The sequence below is a fragment of the Lontra canadensis genome, unplaced genomic scaffold, assembly GCF_010015895.1.
Source record: "Lontra canadensis isolate GAN:19392208 unplaced genomic scaffold, GSC_riverotter_1.0 scaffold123, whole genome shotgun sequence".
NCBI classification, from domain to species: Eukaryota; Metazoa; Chordata; class Mammalia; order Carnivora; family Mustelidae; genus Lontra; species Lontra canadensis.
Genome location: NW_022631117.1, coordinates 2,744,856 through 2,762,196, shown reverse-complemented (window position 1 = coordinate 2,762,196; position 17,341 = coordinate 2,744,856). Strand labels below are relative to the sequence as shown.

The window sequence follows — 17,341 nt, the reverse complement described above, 5'->3', positions numbered from 1 at the left end:
TGTAGGCCACATCTTTCTTATTTACATAGTTGGTATGTTACCAAGTGGTTCTTCATGGGGGGGATTTCTCTCCTCGTGGAATATCTGGCAATGTCGACAGATAGTTTTTGTCACGACTCAGGGGGATGTTACTAGCATCCAGTGTGTGGAGCCCAGGATAGCCCCTGAAGGCAAAGAATTATCTGGTCCAAGGATCAAGAGTGCCAAGGTTGAAAATCCCTCTTCTAGGGTCTGAGGTGACATGATTGAATAAAAAAGATAGTTATGTCAACTACTTCTTATAGCAGGAAAGAAGCATTAATAAATATATCCACTGGGTTAAAGTTCTCACTTGGTTTCCCATGATAATTTGGTATCATTTTTCATCCAATGTTATTAGTTGCCAAGTATTGGATGTGTTGGCTGATTTGTTTAGATCTTCCATGTGGAAAAAATTGGGTACCGGTGCACAAGGATCATAAATGCTACTGCTTGGAGGACTCCAGGGGTACAGGCCCATTTCTGATTTTCCCAGTGTTCCCTCCTCTGCAGCCAGCAGGAGTGGTACTAAACGGGAGAGAAGACAAAGTTCACATTGTGTGTTAAATCGAACCTTCTTCCCCCTCTGTGCACAGACATAGCTCTTTCCTCTTCAAAGCCCTTTCTCGGGGCCAGGAGACAAGTGAGAAAAGGATGACAGGTACCAAATGTTTTGAGAAGCCATAGGAATATAGCCTCCTTGGTTAGCCTCCTTGTTCCACTACTGAGAAACACCTACATTTTATAGTACAGGTTGTTGTCTCAGCACAGATTAAACTGAGACATAGGAAGGAAAGTAGCGCTGAACAGGCTAAGGACAAAATCAAATGTTGTTGGGGTAGGAGTGTGAATGCAGTATTTTCTATGATGACATTTTCCTGTCTTGGTAAAAAAAAAAAGGGGGAACTGAACAGAAAGGGTCTAGCAGCTGTAGTCTCTGACCTTAGTTTAGAAATGGGTAGCAGCCTAATGCAGTCTTAATTAAGGGGTGATCCAAGTACAAGGCTTCCTTCAAAATGAAAAAAAAAACAATTTTCCCCCAAACCCTCTGGACCAGCTTGCACTGCGAAAAGTTAATTAATTTTTTTTTTAATTTTCTCATCCTGATAGTACAAAGCTTCCCTTGACTCTTTAGAGACCACGAAAGAAGATGCGTCTGACCTTGGACAAGGGGACACCTATACAGAAAACTGTCATCCAGTTTTGCATGGGAAGTCAACAATTCCTTGGGATCTGAATTCACAAATCCTAGGTGAGAACACAGCTCAATTATATAGGCTCGATATCATATTGTCAACTCAACAGTTCTTCACCACAAAACTGTGTATTTGTTCTTTCTAAACACTAGCTCTTTGATACAGCAAGAAACACTCACCACCAGAGAAGGAATCAATTTCTACAGTGTAGCAAAAGTGCACATGTTTGTAGAGTTGGCAGAAAACTTGCTTTATTGGAAACTCACGTAATGTCATCCTTGATTGCAGCATATTTATACAACTCCAAAGTATACCTGTTTTTAAATACTGAACTCAAGAGGCAATTTACTTTTAATTTGAATTCCCAGCGGTCCAATATTTTTAGGCTGTTAAAAATATTGAGCAAACTTAACTATGTTAAAAAGGACAAACAACAAAAGAATAAATCAGTCTTGGCAAAGACTTAGAACTTTAGATGCATTATGGAGAAGAGAAATCAATGACCTCTTTACAAAGACCTACTGCTAAAGGAGTAACAGGTACTATGCGTTCCTCATCACTCCACCCTATCAGGACTCATTCTAAACCAAAGCACATCAGTGACACCTGTTTTATATTGAAATGAATTCGGCCACCAAGTCTAGATGTTAAAAGGGATATATGAGAGGCTTGGGGCACCTAGGTGGCTCGGTTGGTTAAACGTCCAACTCTTGGTTTCAGCTCAGGTCATGATTGCAGGTAGTAAGATCTAGCCTTGTGTCCATTCTAGAACAGTCAGAACCATCTTGACTCACCAGCTGACTGCAAATATATGGGTCAACTCAGTCCAAAGCAGCAGAACCTATACATGGTCTTTAGCAGACCTAGCCAACTGATAGACTAGGAGAAAGAAGAAATTGTTCCTGTTTATGCCCCCGTGCTTTAGGGTAACTTAAAATGCAAAGAGATAACAGATAGACTAATTCAACGTCTGCCTTCCCTTCCACTCTTTCGTCCTTGAGTGTGGAAAGAGTGCCCCTATTCAATGCTATGCCTAATAACCAGTAAAATTCCTGGCTTGTATAAGATAATAAGTTTCTATTGGCAAATATATCAATTCTGCTGAGGTTAACTGGAAGTGCTGTCAGTCATTTGCTGCCTAGAATTAGGGCAAATGGCTGGTCGAAGTCAGAATATCAAAATTGGTTATGTGAAGATGTACCTAATGGTAAATGTTATTGAGTACTTATTGTTGACAGACACTATTATGCCCATGGTGTCTACTCAATAAAGCTTTATTCTGCAGGGATGGCATAAAGGATGTATGTTTAAATGGAGTCCTAACTGGGAAGGGAGAAAGACTTCTTTTAAAACACCAGTAACTGCTCCCAGAGAAAAAGCACTAAAATAAAAGGTTCCCCAACTATTCTGATTTGCTTTGGGGACTTTTTTCCCTCTCTCAGTAAATATTCTGGATATATTTAGCCAATTATCCACTAAGTGAAGAGCCAACCATGCATGCCAATTAGAAATTTACTGAATCAGTTCACGAACCTTCTAACATGAATCCAAAATGCTATCTTTTCAGAGAAAAATCAAGTGATTATAGAGGAAATTGGCAGAAGAGGGAATAAAAGAGAAAAGTCATTGGCTGGTAGCATCTATTACCCCTACTTTTTGAAATGCCCTTTATTCCTTCCTTGTGGCAAGAAAAGAAGGAGATTTTGTTCACAGCCTGAGGCAGCCTGCTAGACAAATGGCCTTGTTGTGTGAATGGCCTGCTTGAGTCCACATTATTCCACAGAGGTCTGTGATTAGGCTGCACATTGCTGGGCTGGCTGTCTCCTAGAAAGGGCTCCAGTGAGGGACCATGTGAGCTCTACTACTTGTCTGTGTTTTTTTCAATAAGCTGTTTTAACTCAAGATGTGCATACATGTGTGTGCGCGCATGCATGCACGCATGCACATGCACCTGCGCATGCACTCACACCTTCTTTGAATGACGACTAGCAACCACAAGGGGCACATCTCACTTGTCCCAGTGTGTTGTGTTTCCGGAAGGGACAAAGTCAACAGTGCTACCATAAGGACAATGGCAAATTTCTGATAGAGGTGAACCAAGACAGAAGGAGCAAATAACCCCATTACATACACGTCTGTCCCTACAATCTCCCTGCACTTACAAACTACCCTAAACACGGGGCCACCTTTGGTGCACATGACTGCTCTACTCCAAGGTGATCACAAAAATCCAGTGTCTGAATGGAATGTCTGAGTTCTCACTGGAAGTATTCCAAGACGGATGACCTCAAAACAGGCTTTATCCATGTGCATCCCACCTCAGAAACACGGCACTCCCAGAACTGTATATCACCCCCTTCTTTTTTCTTGGGGGAGGCAGCTCATGACAGAACTAGTTATGGCCGCTTCAAAGTCCAGTGGCTCCATGAGGAAAACTATGGCTTTGAAGCATTATTTCATTTAAGGAAATACTACAGGAAAAATGACCTACAGTTGGTAGCTGTTGATATAGGGAAAAAAGGGCAAGAATGTGTGATAAGTCTAATGGTACTGTTATGGCATTGTATGGTAACTGACGTCAGTTACAGTTGTGGAGAGTACAACATAACGTAGGGAGTTGTCCAATCACTATGTTGTACACCTAAACTGTAACATTTTGTATCAATTATACTTCAACAAAACTAATTAAGTAAGGAGTCACGGTGATGAAAAGTATAGCATAGGAAACACAGTAATATAGTAATAACACATAGTGGCAGATGGTGACTGCCCTTACTGTAGTAAGCACTGACTAATATACAGAACTGTTGATTCCCCATGTTGTACACCTGAAATTAATATAACATTGCCTGTCAACTATAGTTCAATTAAAAAAATAAGTTCCAGAAGGAAAGAACAGAGTGCATGAGAAATAAAGATATAAAGGCAGCGAAATTTCCAAAAGCAAAACAGAAAATGAAAAATAAGAAACATGTGACAAATCTTAAGGAGATCGCTTTTTTTAGCCCTTGGCCTATGGTTTAGACGAACACTCAAGCCAGGATGTGGAGAAACACACGCGACGTCTCCCAATGGATGGAGGGGTAGGATGTGCTGAGCTCTTTTCTCATGGCTCACACCCGAAAGGTATAGAACAAGCAGAGGCAGCACAACGAAGAGACCAATCAAACTTGGGAACAAAACAGACTTGGCTTCAAATTCCAATTATTAGTTGTATGACTTTGAGCAAGTTTCCCCCGTTACGTCCTTCAAGATGGATGACCCCTGCCTTGTGGGTTGGGAAGATGAACGATAATAAACCTCATGTGCCTGGCACATAAAAGATGTTAAAAATGGATAGCTAAGCATCTAACCAAAGCCCAGTATAGAATGTCCTGCACAGAATACATCACACAAATCCCTGTGACCTCCCTCTTCATGCTTCTGGAGGGAAATGGACCATAGCACGTGATCTCACTCCTTGTGAAAGTCACACAGAACAGTATCTTGACAGTGACCCAACCCAGTTTGGCAGGACTTTTTCTTCACGTGCCTGAAGTCAGTTCTCACTTTGTAATGAAGGTTTTATCATCCAGGGACTTAGGTCAACAGATATTTTGTGAGATGATGTTCTGAGGTGGGAGGTCAGTTGGCCCGAGAGGATTAAGATCTGGCCTGCAGTTGAGTAAATGTACGCCAGCACAGTGAACAAATCCGAATTTTGATACTGCAGAGTGTAAAGTGTTTTGACCAAGTCACATTTGATGAGAATTTGCCCTATAAACACATTAAAGTTAAATCTGGCTGTTTCTCTTTTCTCTGAAGAATCAGGCACTTTAAGATCTATTGTTTCTCTGACAGCAGGCCCAAGGTCCCCCCTGCTTACAGAGTATATTCAGCAATTTGTCTCAATAAGCGGATAATAGTAATTGGGGAACAAAATGGAAGATATTTCTAGGGTCAGCCTTGTTATGGGATATAGTCTCTTGTAATTGAGAGACCACGGTCTTCGGAGTGAGACAGGCTACGTTTGAGTATTGGCTTTACCACTGCCCCGTCAGGTGACACTGGACAAGTTAGTTCACTTCTCTGACTTCTGGTTTCCTCATCCATAATATGGAGAGAAAAAAAAAATACTTACATACCTCCAAGGACTGTTGTAAGAACTAAGATAGTGTTAGGTAAAATGCTTGGCACATAGTAAATTCTGGATAATTGTCAATTAATGTTTTTATTATCAGTTACCTTGGGCTAGAGAGTAGGATTCCAACAAGTGATGAAAGAGAGTTCATTGCTAACATCCAGACCTCTAGGTAACACCTAATATTATGGAACTGGGGGAATGCTCAGAGCAGGTCTTAATAACATTTCTGTCAATGGTGGCAATTTTATTGAGCTGAGAAAAAAAATTAAGCAATAGAGTCACCTGTTTAATCCTTGCAAATGACCTTTCCTCATTTCTACCATTACAGGTAGAGAGCATCTCCCAGTTTAAAGAAAGGAGAGTGGCAAGTAACCTGTTCATGTGTTTTTTTTTTAATCTAAGGACATTTTTATTGCATTCAAACAGAATTTAGCTCTTCACTAATTACTCTACTCTTTTTTGTGTGTCCTAGATGAAGTCATCACCCCCTTGAAAGAAAGGGATATTTCGCCTACTTCTTTGGAGTGCCACCCTACAACCAACTCTAGGCTCACAGAATTCACAAATACCTCCTGAGTCCCTTTGGCTTAAGGCAACTCCTTTTCATAGCAGAGCTTGAGAATGGGGTGTGGACAGCCTTCCAGTCCTTTAAAACTAACACATCTCTTCTGCATTGCCGTCAGACAATGAACTCACGCGTGAGGCAAGACAGTGAACACTGAGCATATGGAGAAGCCATGGAGGGAAAAGGACATGGGGTTCAGAGGCCAGAAAAACCAGGTTCAAATCAGGTCCTTTCATTCCTTTCATAGGGAAGCCACTGTATGGAGAAGCAGCTGAGGGGAGCTTTGCTCTTTCCCTTCCTCTGTGGGGATCTGGTCTTCCAGCCAACGTACACTTGTCACTTCCAAAGCTGGATGGGCTTGAAGGATGACCTGGAGCTGTTCCAAGAATATATATCTTAAAATAGCTGGGGCTCATAAGGAGAAATATGCCAGCACATGAGTGCAAGTGGACATGTGATTGTGATGTGTTGGAGTGAGTGTGGATATCAGCTGTGAAGCAAGACAAGGGTAAGTGTTGATAAAATGCAGGATGTTATACCTCTTGTTCTACACGTTCCCGTGGGCATTATTCAAGCTGTGGATTCTACACATGCTGTAGAGTATAACAGAAGCATATGAATCAGTGTAGTATACCGTGCTAGGGAGGATTTAGAAACATGGATAGCAACTAAAGTCTCCCGATCGCGTCAAAGTCAGTTTTGCATACATGGTGTTGTAATTTCACGCTGTAGGAGCTGGTGATGTCTATTTGATAAGAGGACAATGTCTCAATGACAACAGCTTCTGGTGCAATTTAGGGACAGACACCCAGGTCATGAGCACGGCGAGCCAACTTTTGCGATCTCACCGAAAGCAGGGGCAATCAAGCAAAGAAGTAATGGGACTTGTCTGGCCTATTGATATACTCTTCTCCTCCATCTTCTCTTCTTCAGGTACACTCATACGTGATCCCAAGAAACTCTTCCACCCACATTTGCAAGCTGAATCATAGTTTGAGAAGACACGTGTTGAAACAATTGCTTGTAAGAAAGGATGTTGGTCACAAGGTGGCAGATTACAACGCTCTTATGGAGATGCCTGATTATAGTTCTAAAAAGCACAGAACGGCAAAGAGGCAAGGAACTTCAGAAAGGGGTGTGTGCCAATAATGAAGCAGCAGAAAGAGAAATCAAGGAATCAATCCCAATTGTAATTACACCAAAAGCCATCAGATACCTAGGAATAAACCCAACCAAAGAGGTGAACTATCTGTACTCTGAAAACTGTAAGACACTGATGAAAGCAATAGAAGGTGACACAAAGAAATGGAAAAACATTCCATGCTTATGGACTAGAAGAACAAATATTGGTAAAATGCCTATACTACCCAAAGCAATCTATATATTTACAGCAATCCTTATCAAAATACTACCAGCATTTCTCACAGAGCTGGAATAAGGAATCCTAAAATTTCTATGGAAGCACAAAAGACCTCAAGTTGCCAGACGAACATTGAAAAAGAAAAGCAAAGCTGGAGGCATCACAATTCCAGATTTAAAGATACACTACAAAGCTGTAGTCATAGAGACAGACGGTACTGGCATAAAGACAGACACATAGATCAATGGAACAGAATAGAGAACCCACAAACGGATCGTCAACTCCATGGTCAATGAATGTTCAACAAAGCAGGAAAGAATATCCAATGGGAAAAAGACAGTCTCTTCAACAAGTGGTGTTGGGAAAACCGGACAGCAACATGCAGAAGAATGAAACTGGACTACCTTCTTACACCAGATACAAAAATAAACCCAAAATAGATGAAAGATCTCAACATGAGACAGGAAATCATCGAAATCCTAGAAGAGAACACAGGCAGCAAATTCTTTGGCCATGGCCACATCACCTTCTTACTAGACATGTCTCCTGAGGCAAAGGAAACAAAGGCAAAAATAAACTACTGGGACCTCATCAAAATAAAAAGCTTCTCACACCAGAGGGAACAATTAACAGAGAGGGGTGCATGCGAGTGTGCATGCGTGTGTGTTGAGAATGATGGATACCTTCCATGGCCACAAGTTCTAAAGGTCATGTAAGTGCTGCCTGTCCAGCAGTGCCCTCTCATCACAGGCCACCTCCTAAAGAGGCCCACACAATCAGCATGATAAGAATTTTGAATTGACAGTTGACATCACACACCAGACCTTATGCCAAGGTGATTTTTTCCTGAGGCAGCAATCCCAACCCTGTTAGCACATTAGAATCACCTGGGTAGTTCTATTTTTTTTTTTTAACTACCTTGGCCACGAGAGATTTTGCAGGGTTTTTGTTTGTACAAGTTATTGGTTGGATGGTTGTTTTTGGTCTGATGCGGGGCTCAGGCATCACTCTTCCTCCAAAGGGCCTCAGGCGATTTCAGTGTGTGGCCAAGGTTGAGAATCAGCTAAGTAATCTAAAGCAGTGTCACTCAAAGTATGGTCCATAGACTTAGGGCTGATCTGCGAACTCTATCACTAAGCACATTTTTTATCTCATTCAGCTGACATTATTTCTCACAGCAAGACAGCAGTATTTTCTTGATGAAGAAAGCCGTGCATTGATTTACATTCTAGGACAAGCTCCTTATCTCATCATTGACTTGTAACAAATAATTTCAGACCCAGCCCTGATCATGGATCCATACTCTGAGGACCACTTCCCTAAAGATAGTGAGGAGGGGGGTCAGAGAGATAGGGAACAACATCCATTTCCAAAGTGTATTACTTGTCAAAGCCCAGCTGTGATGGGGGATATGCTGATGCCCAGGGGAGCCAGCATTGCATTTCCCAGAGTGTATTTGTATGATACCAATAGGTGTGATGAACAAAAAGGGTTTGTTAGGGCGCCTGGGTGGCTCAGTGGGTTAAGCCTCTGCCTTCGGCTCAGGTCATGGTCTCAGGATCCTGGGATCGAGTCCCACATCCGGCTCTCTGCTCAGCATGGAGCATGCTTCCCCCCACCCCCCACCTGCTGCTCTGCCTACTTGTAATCTCTCTCTCTCTCTCTCTCTCTGTGTCAAATAAATAAATAAAATATTTTTTTAAAAAGGGTTTGGTAGCTGGAAATTGTTTATCACCGAATTGCCCAAAGTCAGATTCCTGATCTGTAAGACTCCACAAAACTTTTTAAATATACTCTTATGAATTGAGACTCTCTGAGAGTGCTGTGGAATGTGGAAAACATGCATTTGACCACAGATTCTTTCTTTTCACATAGCTATATGAGCAGTGTTTCATGAAACATAATTTGGAAAATACCGATCTGCTAATCACTGAAAATCACGTGAACAAGAGTATAGTTAGTCCCCACATGCTCTTCAACCAGACAAGCAAGTTATCACTTAAAACCAAAGCAGAGGTGAGAGCAGATTCCTGTGTATCTCCTGAACCCAGGGTGACTCCCATATATTCAGGTTCGGCTTGATTTGGGGAAATAGCCAAAAGTCATTCAGGCTATGTCTTTTTGGACAAGGAACATAGCCTCCCTGGGTCCTATCATGATGGGTCAGAATGGCATCTTTTCTTAAATGGTTTATCAACTGGACGTAAAGAGAAACAAACAAGAGGAGTCACTGTGCTATCTTACTACACTACTACTACTTAGAAGTAATAGCTTTGAAAGGGGCAGTTCCCATATGGATGGATGGGGTTTTCAAGTATTGGCACTTAGATATTCACTTTTTTTTTAAGTCAAAATCATCACCATACACTGTCATTCATCCAATGGACCTTTCAGAGCATCTTCTCAGAGCAGTGTTATTTTAAACAAAAGAAAACTTGAAACAGGTCATCAGCATTGGCTGATGGGAGAAGAAGAAGCAGGAGAAATACCTGCCTTTGATATTAACCAAGAGAAACCTCAGGAAAACGTCACTGCCAGCTCGAAGAAAACACCAAGGCTTAAGAAAGAAGGAAGGCCTGTTGCTTTAAGAAGCAAATCACATTTTCTAGGAATGAATGGTTGTTCGTTTCTACTGTAAAGGCCAGCCTGGAGATTGAGTCGAGAGGCATATAACTAAAAAGAGAATAACAAATGCCCATCCTGGCCTGACATTGAATAACTAGTTGTTAAATATACTTCCTTGATCAAATTAAGGGTTTTCCAGACAGTAGAAACTCTCCCCAAAATATGATTTAATTTTGTTTGCTGCCATAGGTGGGAAATAGGACACAAGAGAGAATGTGCCATTACTGGTCTCCTAATGTTTTAGGACATAAGTCACCTATTAAGAAATAGCCAACATGAAACCGAGAGAAACACATTTGAATACTTTCTGGGGAGAGGATAGTGTTTACTCATTGCTAATCACCAAGGCCTTCAGATTTCTGGCCTTAATTTGTTTTCATTTTGGACGAATTTTAAAATCTTTCTTGTGACTCCATAATTAAGCCGCCATTTGCTTCAATGAGCAAAGAAAACTCTCTAGTGTCGTTTTGCCATCGTTCAGGTAATACATCAAAGGCAAGGTGACCCCGAAGTCATAGTTACTTTGAAATTAAAAGATCAAGAGTAAAGTCTTTTATCGCTTCAGAGCCACCCAAACATATGGCTCCATGTTTTTCTAATAAAGTAGGAATAACCCTCCAGTTCTCACATCAAGCGGACAGATATGGAACCCAGTCACATCCTTTCTGAAAGTCAAGACATTTTCCAGGTGTCAAGCATCAGAGTTTGCTTCATTTTTATCAAATGACTAATTCAAATAGTATTAGACCAATTTTTCCTCCAAAGGCTCATTATTATTCAAATGAGGAAGACACACAACAGGAGACAACAAAGCTGAAGAAAAATTAAGGATGAAAATAAAGACACTTCCCTTCACATATTCCTCAATATTCTTCTACTTTCTTCCTCTCCTACCATTTAGGCAAGACTGGTGCTGTTCACGGGGATATGTTCTCTCCAGGGTGTAAAGAAAGCAAGGAAACATCAGAGGAAGAGTCGTTGGCACTAGCTACAAATATGCCCTCCCCCCCATAACATTGGGCACATAATTTTTGCTTTCTTTTGGTTGGTAAAAGCTGCCATATTTCCTCACCACTCTGGAGCCCAGGTTCTCTTCTCCTCCAACCAAAGTCACTATGGTTGGATGCCTCTCTGAATTAAAAGGTTAGAGATGTCCTGAGGCAGATGGAATAAATCACATGAAAACAGGGCTGTAAGAAAAAAGCCAAATACTTGATTGAAAGACAGTGGTTGACCAAATCCTGAGCTCTGTAATATTCTCCTATATTGTGTAAACTCCTTCAAATCTACTACTGTAATCAGGATTTTTAATCCTAAAGGTGAATGCTGGAAATCCATTTCTTTTTCTCAGTAGATTTTCAACAGTATCAACCTGCAAGCACATATATCTCGGTGTGATGCGTTTGAACAATCTTCAGACATCAGTAAAAGCCCGATGACTGGCTTTCAGAAGTTACTCGAAATCAGTGATTTCATTTTGGCACACCCGACAACGAAAGAAAAGAATCAAGCTACAAGGATCGTATTTTCTCTTTTCAAAAGCCTCCTGGAACAGTAAGAAGGAAGGTTTTGGTAACAACCTCCACTCTCCACGTGGCTTTCTTTTAACAAAGAGCGTTGCTGGTCCTGAGCCACATTTGACTCTCAGATACTTGTATGTGTGTCTTCAGCCAAATGCCGGTACTCATATAAGATTACATCATAAGTGGTTTTTATGTAAATTATCATATCACTGAAAATCACAAGCATTTGGAACAGATTAAAGAACTTATTTTGGAATTGGCTGCTCAGAAATAGAAACCTGCTTTTGGCAAAATGTAACATGGCTTTAGTGCATCCTGAAAATCCAGTGGGATGGTTCCATCCTCCAATGTATTGTTTCACATGGCTTCTGAGGGCCCTAGACACGATCCAAAAATACCTTTTAAAAGACAGGTGACTGTGAACTGTAAATAAATGATCTGTAGCAAATCTCAGGCGGTCATAAACTATGGGGATAATCTGGCCCGCACCAAGACATCACCGATCAAATGGAACACCAAGACTTTGTTTGTAATAATATAAAAATAGTTGGTCAATTTTTCTCAGTTCAGTAAGAAGAAAATTAATTGCAGATTTATCATAATACACATGAAAGCTCTTTGATCTAATTTCATCACTTCTAAAACTTACCCAATTCAAACTTTAATTTTCCTCCCAAATTTCAATGAAGTTTTCATTTTTCACTTGAGGGTTCTATCAAAACCACCTCATTAGAAGAGGTCATCCTGTCCATCGCCTTCACATGTGGTGGAACTGGTGGGCATCCACGGCCAAGTTCAGTTAAGGTCTCATGCTTTGGCCCAGAAACCATGAAAGGAACTCTCTTCCAAAATGCTTCACATGAGAATAAAATGTTTCCAAGTGTGGATATAGTTTAGAATGAAGATTCTATTTGTAATCAAGAGGCCTTTTATTTCTACTAACTGCAGTAACATGTTACAGCAGCTATAAGAGAAAACTAAAGACTGGACTCTACAGCATTTAAAAACCAGTCTTACCAACATCTACCAGGTTGCCAGAATGACCACTGAACCCTTCCAAACCTGTGGCTACTTCACTGCCTGGAAATGACGAGCCTTGGTATCCTACATGAAGTAAGCATGTTAATTTCTCGATACAGTTTCCTTATTTATCCTAGATCTCTTCCACAGCATCACTGTTTTCACCCTGTCTAGGATCTTCTGGATCCTGTTAATTCGTACAGAGATCAAGTGTTTTCATTTCAAGGTCTGGTTTTCCCATTAACTTCTGGGACCTTTTACAAAGCAGGGTATAGCAAAATTGGAAGCTGTGTTATTCAAATGGCATTCCGGAAAACCTGTAAGGAGTCTAACACTATTTACAAATAATCCATAGAAGCAAGGAAGGAAATATTAGCTTCACTATTCCAGAGGACCTGGAAGGAGAGCGAGAGAAGGAAAATCTTCAGTCTGAAAGAAGACAATGCCCATCATCAAAGCGTACAGGTAAAACGATGACAGTGACATTAAGCATGATGGCAGCCACTCAACATGTAGATGAAACGACAGATTAAAACAATCCAAACCTCATATGAGGAGTTTTACTGCTATCCAGTCTCTAAAGAATTCTTCCTATCTGAAAACCTTTGTAACAGTATACACGGTACGCTCCAAGGGATATTTTGAAAGTTCACAGATCTTGACAAAATTGTATGTAATAAGAAAAGGGGTGGGGGTAAATTTAGGTTATTCAACTGTATTTTTCTTAAATCTGAGTACTGTTAAAATAAATTTAAGTAACTTTCTAAACTGATTGCTTGACTGAATTTAATCAGGTGCTTCTTAAATTGCTTCCTTTTCTTCCTCCAACCAAATGTTGTTTTCTAGGCTTATGTGCAAGTAGAAAAACAGCATAGTATCTGTAACATATATGTTCAGTTACGTTATATATGCTTAATATATATGACTATATCATCAATGTTATAGATCTATAACACAGACACTGGTTTTATGCGTGTGTGTGTTTATTTGCAATTATATGTAATTTTAGAGAAAAGAAAGCAGAAAATACTGAAATGCATTATAAAGAGTAAAGTAATTGTCACTGGTTGAAAGTTTTTTTTTACTGAAGCATGAGCTCAAGTCGGTATCCTCTCTACCAAACCACCAAAAGATTCATTTTACTCACTGTGAAGGGTCACCATCTACATCTCCAGATGAGTTCACTGTTGACATCAGAACTCACCCCCAAATTAGACAGCTTGAATACCAAAGCATGCATAGAAACAAATGCGAATATTCTATTCTATGGCTGAAATACACATGGAACACTGAAAAATGTATGTGTCTCCTTTTCTGCCAACGAACATTTAAAACTCTATGTGGAAGCGAGGAAGCTGAAATGGACACAAATGGCAAAGAGCTGACCACATTTTGTCCCTGGTTGATATATGCAAAAAAGTGGGGGCAAATGTCTGAGTACTCTCTCTAGACAGACGAGTTACTTTAGAGAGAGGTTTGTAGCATGGGTTACAATGCACATGCTGTTGACCTCGATTTAAGTAGCGGCAAGTAGAATTTTCCAAACCTGGACTTGAGCTGCAAAGGAAAACAAACTACTCAAGAATGTCCTTGAGGCATGCATTTCACTGTGGCCAAGTGCAACTGGGCGTGCATTACGTGGGACGTCAGGGCCTGCTTCAGCGGACTAAGTAGACCATGAGCATTCTTCAAGCACAATGCGGAAGCTTTATGAAGTGGAGGAGAGTCAGAGAATTTGGAACCATCTTCTCATTATGTCCCTTTTGAAGTGTCATTCCTCAGCTGACTGCTGTTTCAGGAATGCAAGTGATGGGAACAGACTTGGCCAGATGTTGGCCACAGGAGCAAGCAACTTTAGCAGCCAAAACGGCGCAACGGAAGGACAGCAGCTGAGACCGGTTCCGCTGTGGGAAGCAGGAGGCCGTGCGCGCTGGGCCCAAGATGACTGTATTATACAGTGTTCCTTCTGAGCCTGCATAACACATTCACCGGCGAGCCAGGGGCCTCCTAACTCTGTCAGGGGCCGAACGACACACAGCACACCAGAGGGCAATGCACAGTCAAAAAGAAAGAGAAAGAAAGAAGAATAAGAGAAAACAAGCAAAAACACGCGTCCGTTGGGCACAAACCTTCGGGCTCTGTGTTTTCTTTGTGGTGTACTTGCTTCAGCGGGCAGCAGAAGATTTCGTGACACTTAGCACGAAAGGGGGACTCTTTTTTCTTTAATTCCGCAGATTGGATGGAATCTTGCCGTAACATAATGTACTCCTGTGTGCCAGGGGGGGCGTCATCCAGAACTGTGGTCACCACACAACAAAATGAACTCAAGTTAGAGCTTCAGGAAAGCAGCGAGCATCTTAAATCCCATCTACTCCCGGGGAAGACTAAAGAAACAACATTCCTAAGAAAAGTTACAAAGGAAAACGTTTACTAGCTTGCTGACGTTAGTTTTAGGGGCTGACTTTAAAATAATAAAGCCCTGTACTCAACTCTACAGGCCTCTGTTGCTAGTACAAGGAAAAGGTAAGGGTGTGAAACTGTGCCAGAAGTACCATAAAACGCTTTAACACCAATAACCATATTGTACCTAAATAAACACCAAGTAGCCCTCACACATTGCAATTGCAGCTATAGGAGAAATATGTGCAGGCTGAACTGGCTGATGTCCACCAATTATCAGTGTATTTGCTGTTGCCTCTTTCTGTGGTCTCCTCCCTGGGAGAACTTGACTTTGGTGACCTTAACCCAAAACACACCCAATCAAACAGAAGATTCAAGGGCGCTGCTCTTTAATCTTTGCTTTTCAGAGAGAACTGGGGCTGTCGCGGATATATTTCAGATATTCAGGACCCCTTAATGAGGACAAGAAATTGTCGTGAGCCTCACAACCAACAGCAGATCTGGATCAAAGACCTACCTTATTGAAGGGTGGGAGAGAAGGACCTGGTTCGCCAAATTTGGCCTTAGATAGTTGCCCAGCCCCTCTCAGCTTGCCTTTTCTTTCCAGACCCTTTCTGCATTTCCTAGGCAAGATTGTGAATGTCTAAGCACTTTATCCCTGTAAAAACACGGGGTCTGATTTGAAAGGGTCCCCACCGCAACACTCTTCAGCCTAAAAACCACCCACCAAGAGGGGCTGGGGGGTGCAAATTCGATCTGCATTTGCAGAAACAGGGAACTGACCCCAGAATGGATTTTTTTTTCTCTTTCACACCCTTCCCAATGAGGCCATTCCATTTTGCCAGGAGTGAGTCAGTGCCTTCTAAAGCTGTGATTAATGGCATGCTGACTCATCCTACACCCCCAAATGCATACACTTGGCATGCATTTAGAAGGACTGATACCACCAGCAACTTTCCCATCGGCAGAAGAACGCTGTGGTGTTTGTAAAATATAAACAGCTTATGGTAGAAATTCGGTGGGACCTGAAGCTTCTGTGTTTTGCAAAACATTCCCAGCTCATTGGCTGGGATTTTAACGACCTTTTAAGAACTTTCTTTCGTGTTGGGGCAAAAAAAAAATCGTAGAAAACCCAACAAAACTTTGAAATTAGCATTATGAGTTCAGAACAAGTTCTTGATAGATGGCTTGTATGTGGAACTGCTGTCTTCCTTTATAAGTCATTAAATTATGCAAGAAGGTGATGAATATTTTAGCCAGCTCTCTATTTTCCTCTAGCCTTCAGCAGCAGTAATCAAAAATATTATATAGGCACACCATCACAGTTTTTCCTGGCAGAGAGTCCCCTTCATCTACTAGGAATGTGACTAGAACTCCATAGAATCTCGTTGTGAAACGCACATCTCTGCTAGCAACAGCTGCTATTCAAAACATTTGCAACCATTTCCTGCTATGAGCAGAGAGTTAGGATAATACAGACACTTATCAAATTCCAGCATCACAGCTGAAGACCAATTCTGGTTTTACCATCCAAAATATTTAAAGAAAACCTCCCAAACTTGGAACTCTTTAAAAAAAGAAACTCCCATGGTTATCTAGGAGCTAAGAAATTTCATTTTCACGCACTATGTATAAGAAACATATTTTAAGAGGAAAGGACAACTGGCTGGTTAAGAAGAAAAGAATAACTTTTTGATAATACACAGGGAACCTATCATTCAGAAGCTCACAATAAACATCAGGAAATTGTTTTCCACTCTCATTTTTCAATAGCAACAATGACGTCACAAATGGGCATTGTTGGAGATTAATGGCCAACTGAAGCTAATAGCCTTCTGCTGACTCTCTAGCCATCAGCTCTTTCCAGCTGGTCATTAATTCCCAGAAAATGCCTTGCACTGCCATCATTATTGTTTAATTAGATACAACTGGTTATCTGTAACATACAACAAAATTCTAATAAGAGGGACATGCTGACCGATACAAGAACCAGCCCCTAAATTCATCATGATGGGGAAAGCATGAAGGTCACAAAAGTGCAGGATAATTGCTTTCCACAAAATTCTCTCTCCTGTTCTTTCTTAAAATTGAATTCAGAGAGTGCAAAATGTGCCAAGATGAGAGCATTTAAGGAGCCATGTGAGTAATAACCACAGGCATAGAACATTTCCTTAGAAATTGTGAACATCTGGGAGTTAATGGCTTCGCTTTGGGTCTCAGTCTGTCTCTACTCAACCTTAAACATCAGTCAGTTCAGGTAAAAGCGCAAAAAAGCCAATCTATCAATGGCTTGGTGTCACATTGAAACAAGAGCTAGAAAGACTATGGACTGTTTAACCAGAAGTGACATTGTATAGGAAACACCTCACTTGGGTCTATAAAATTTCTGAACTTGAGGATATTCTACATGAAAAATTAGAACTATTATATCAAATTCATTTATTCCCGGGGTCCCTCAGCTAGGACATTGGCTCTATGTGCAATGGCAGCAACAGGATTGGCAGGACACTT

General features: G+C 41.0%; 1 protein-coding gene across 3 annotated transcripts in view; it reads right to left on the bottom strand.

Moving 5' to 3' along the window:
- Positions 1 to 17,341, bottom strand: part of FGF13 (fibroblast growth factor 13) — a 468,515-nt gene that overhangs the window by 173,756 nt on the left and 277,418 nt on the right. For 2 of the 3 annotated variants that reach the window (XM_032841401.1, XM_032841400.1), the window contains exon 3: positions 14,560 to 14,727. The exons of the other annotated variant lie outside the window; for it this stretch is intronic. In XM_032841401.1, the coding sequence (XP_032697292.1) occupies positions 14,560 to 14,727 (168 nt within the window). The remainder of the gene's footprint in view (positions 1 to 14,559; positions 14,728 to 17,341) is intronic. 3 annotated transcript variants of the gene reach the window in all.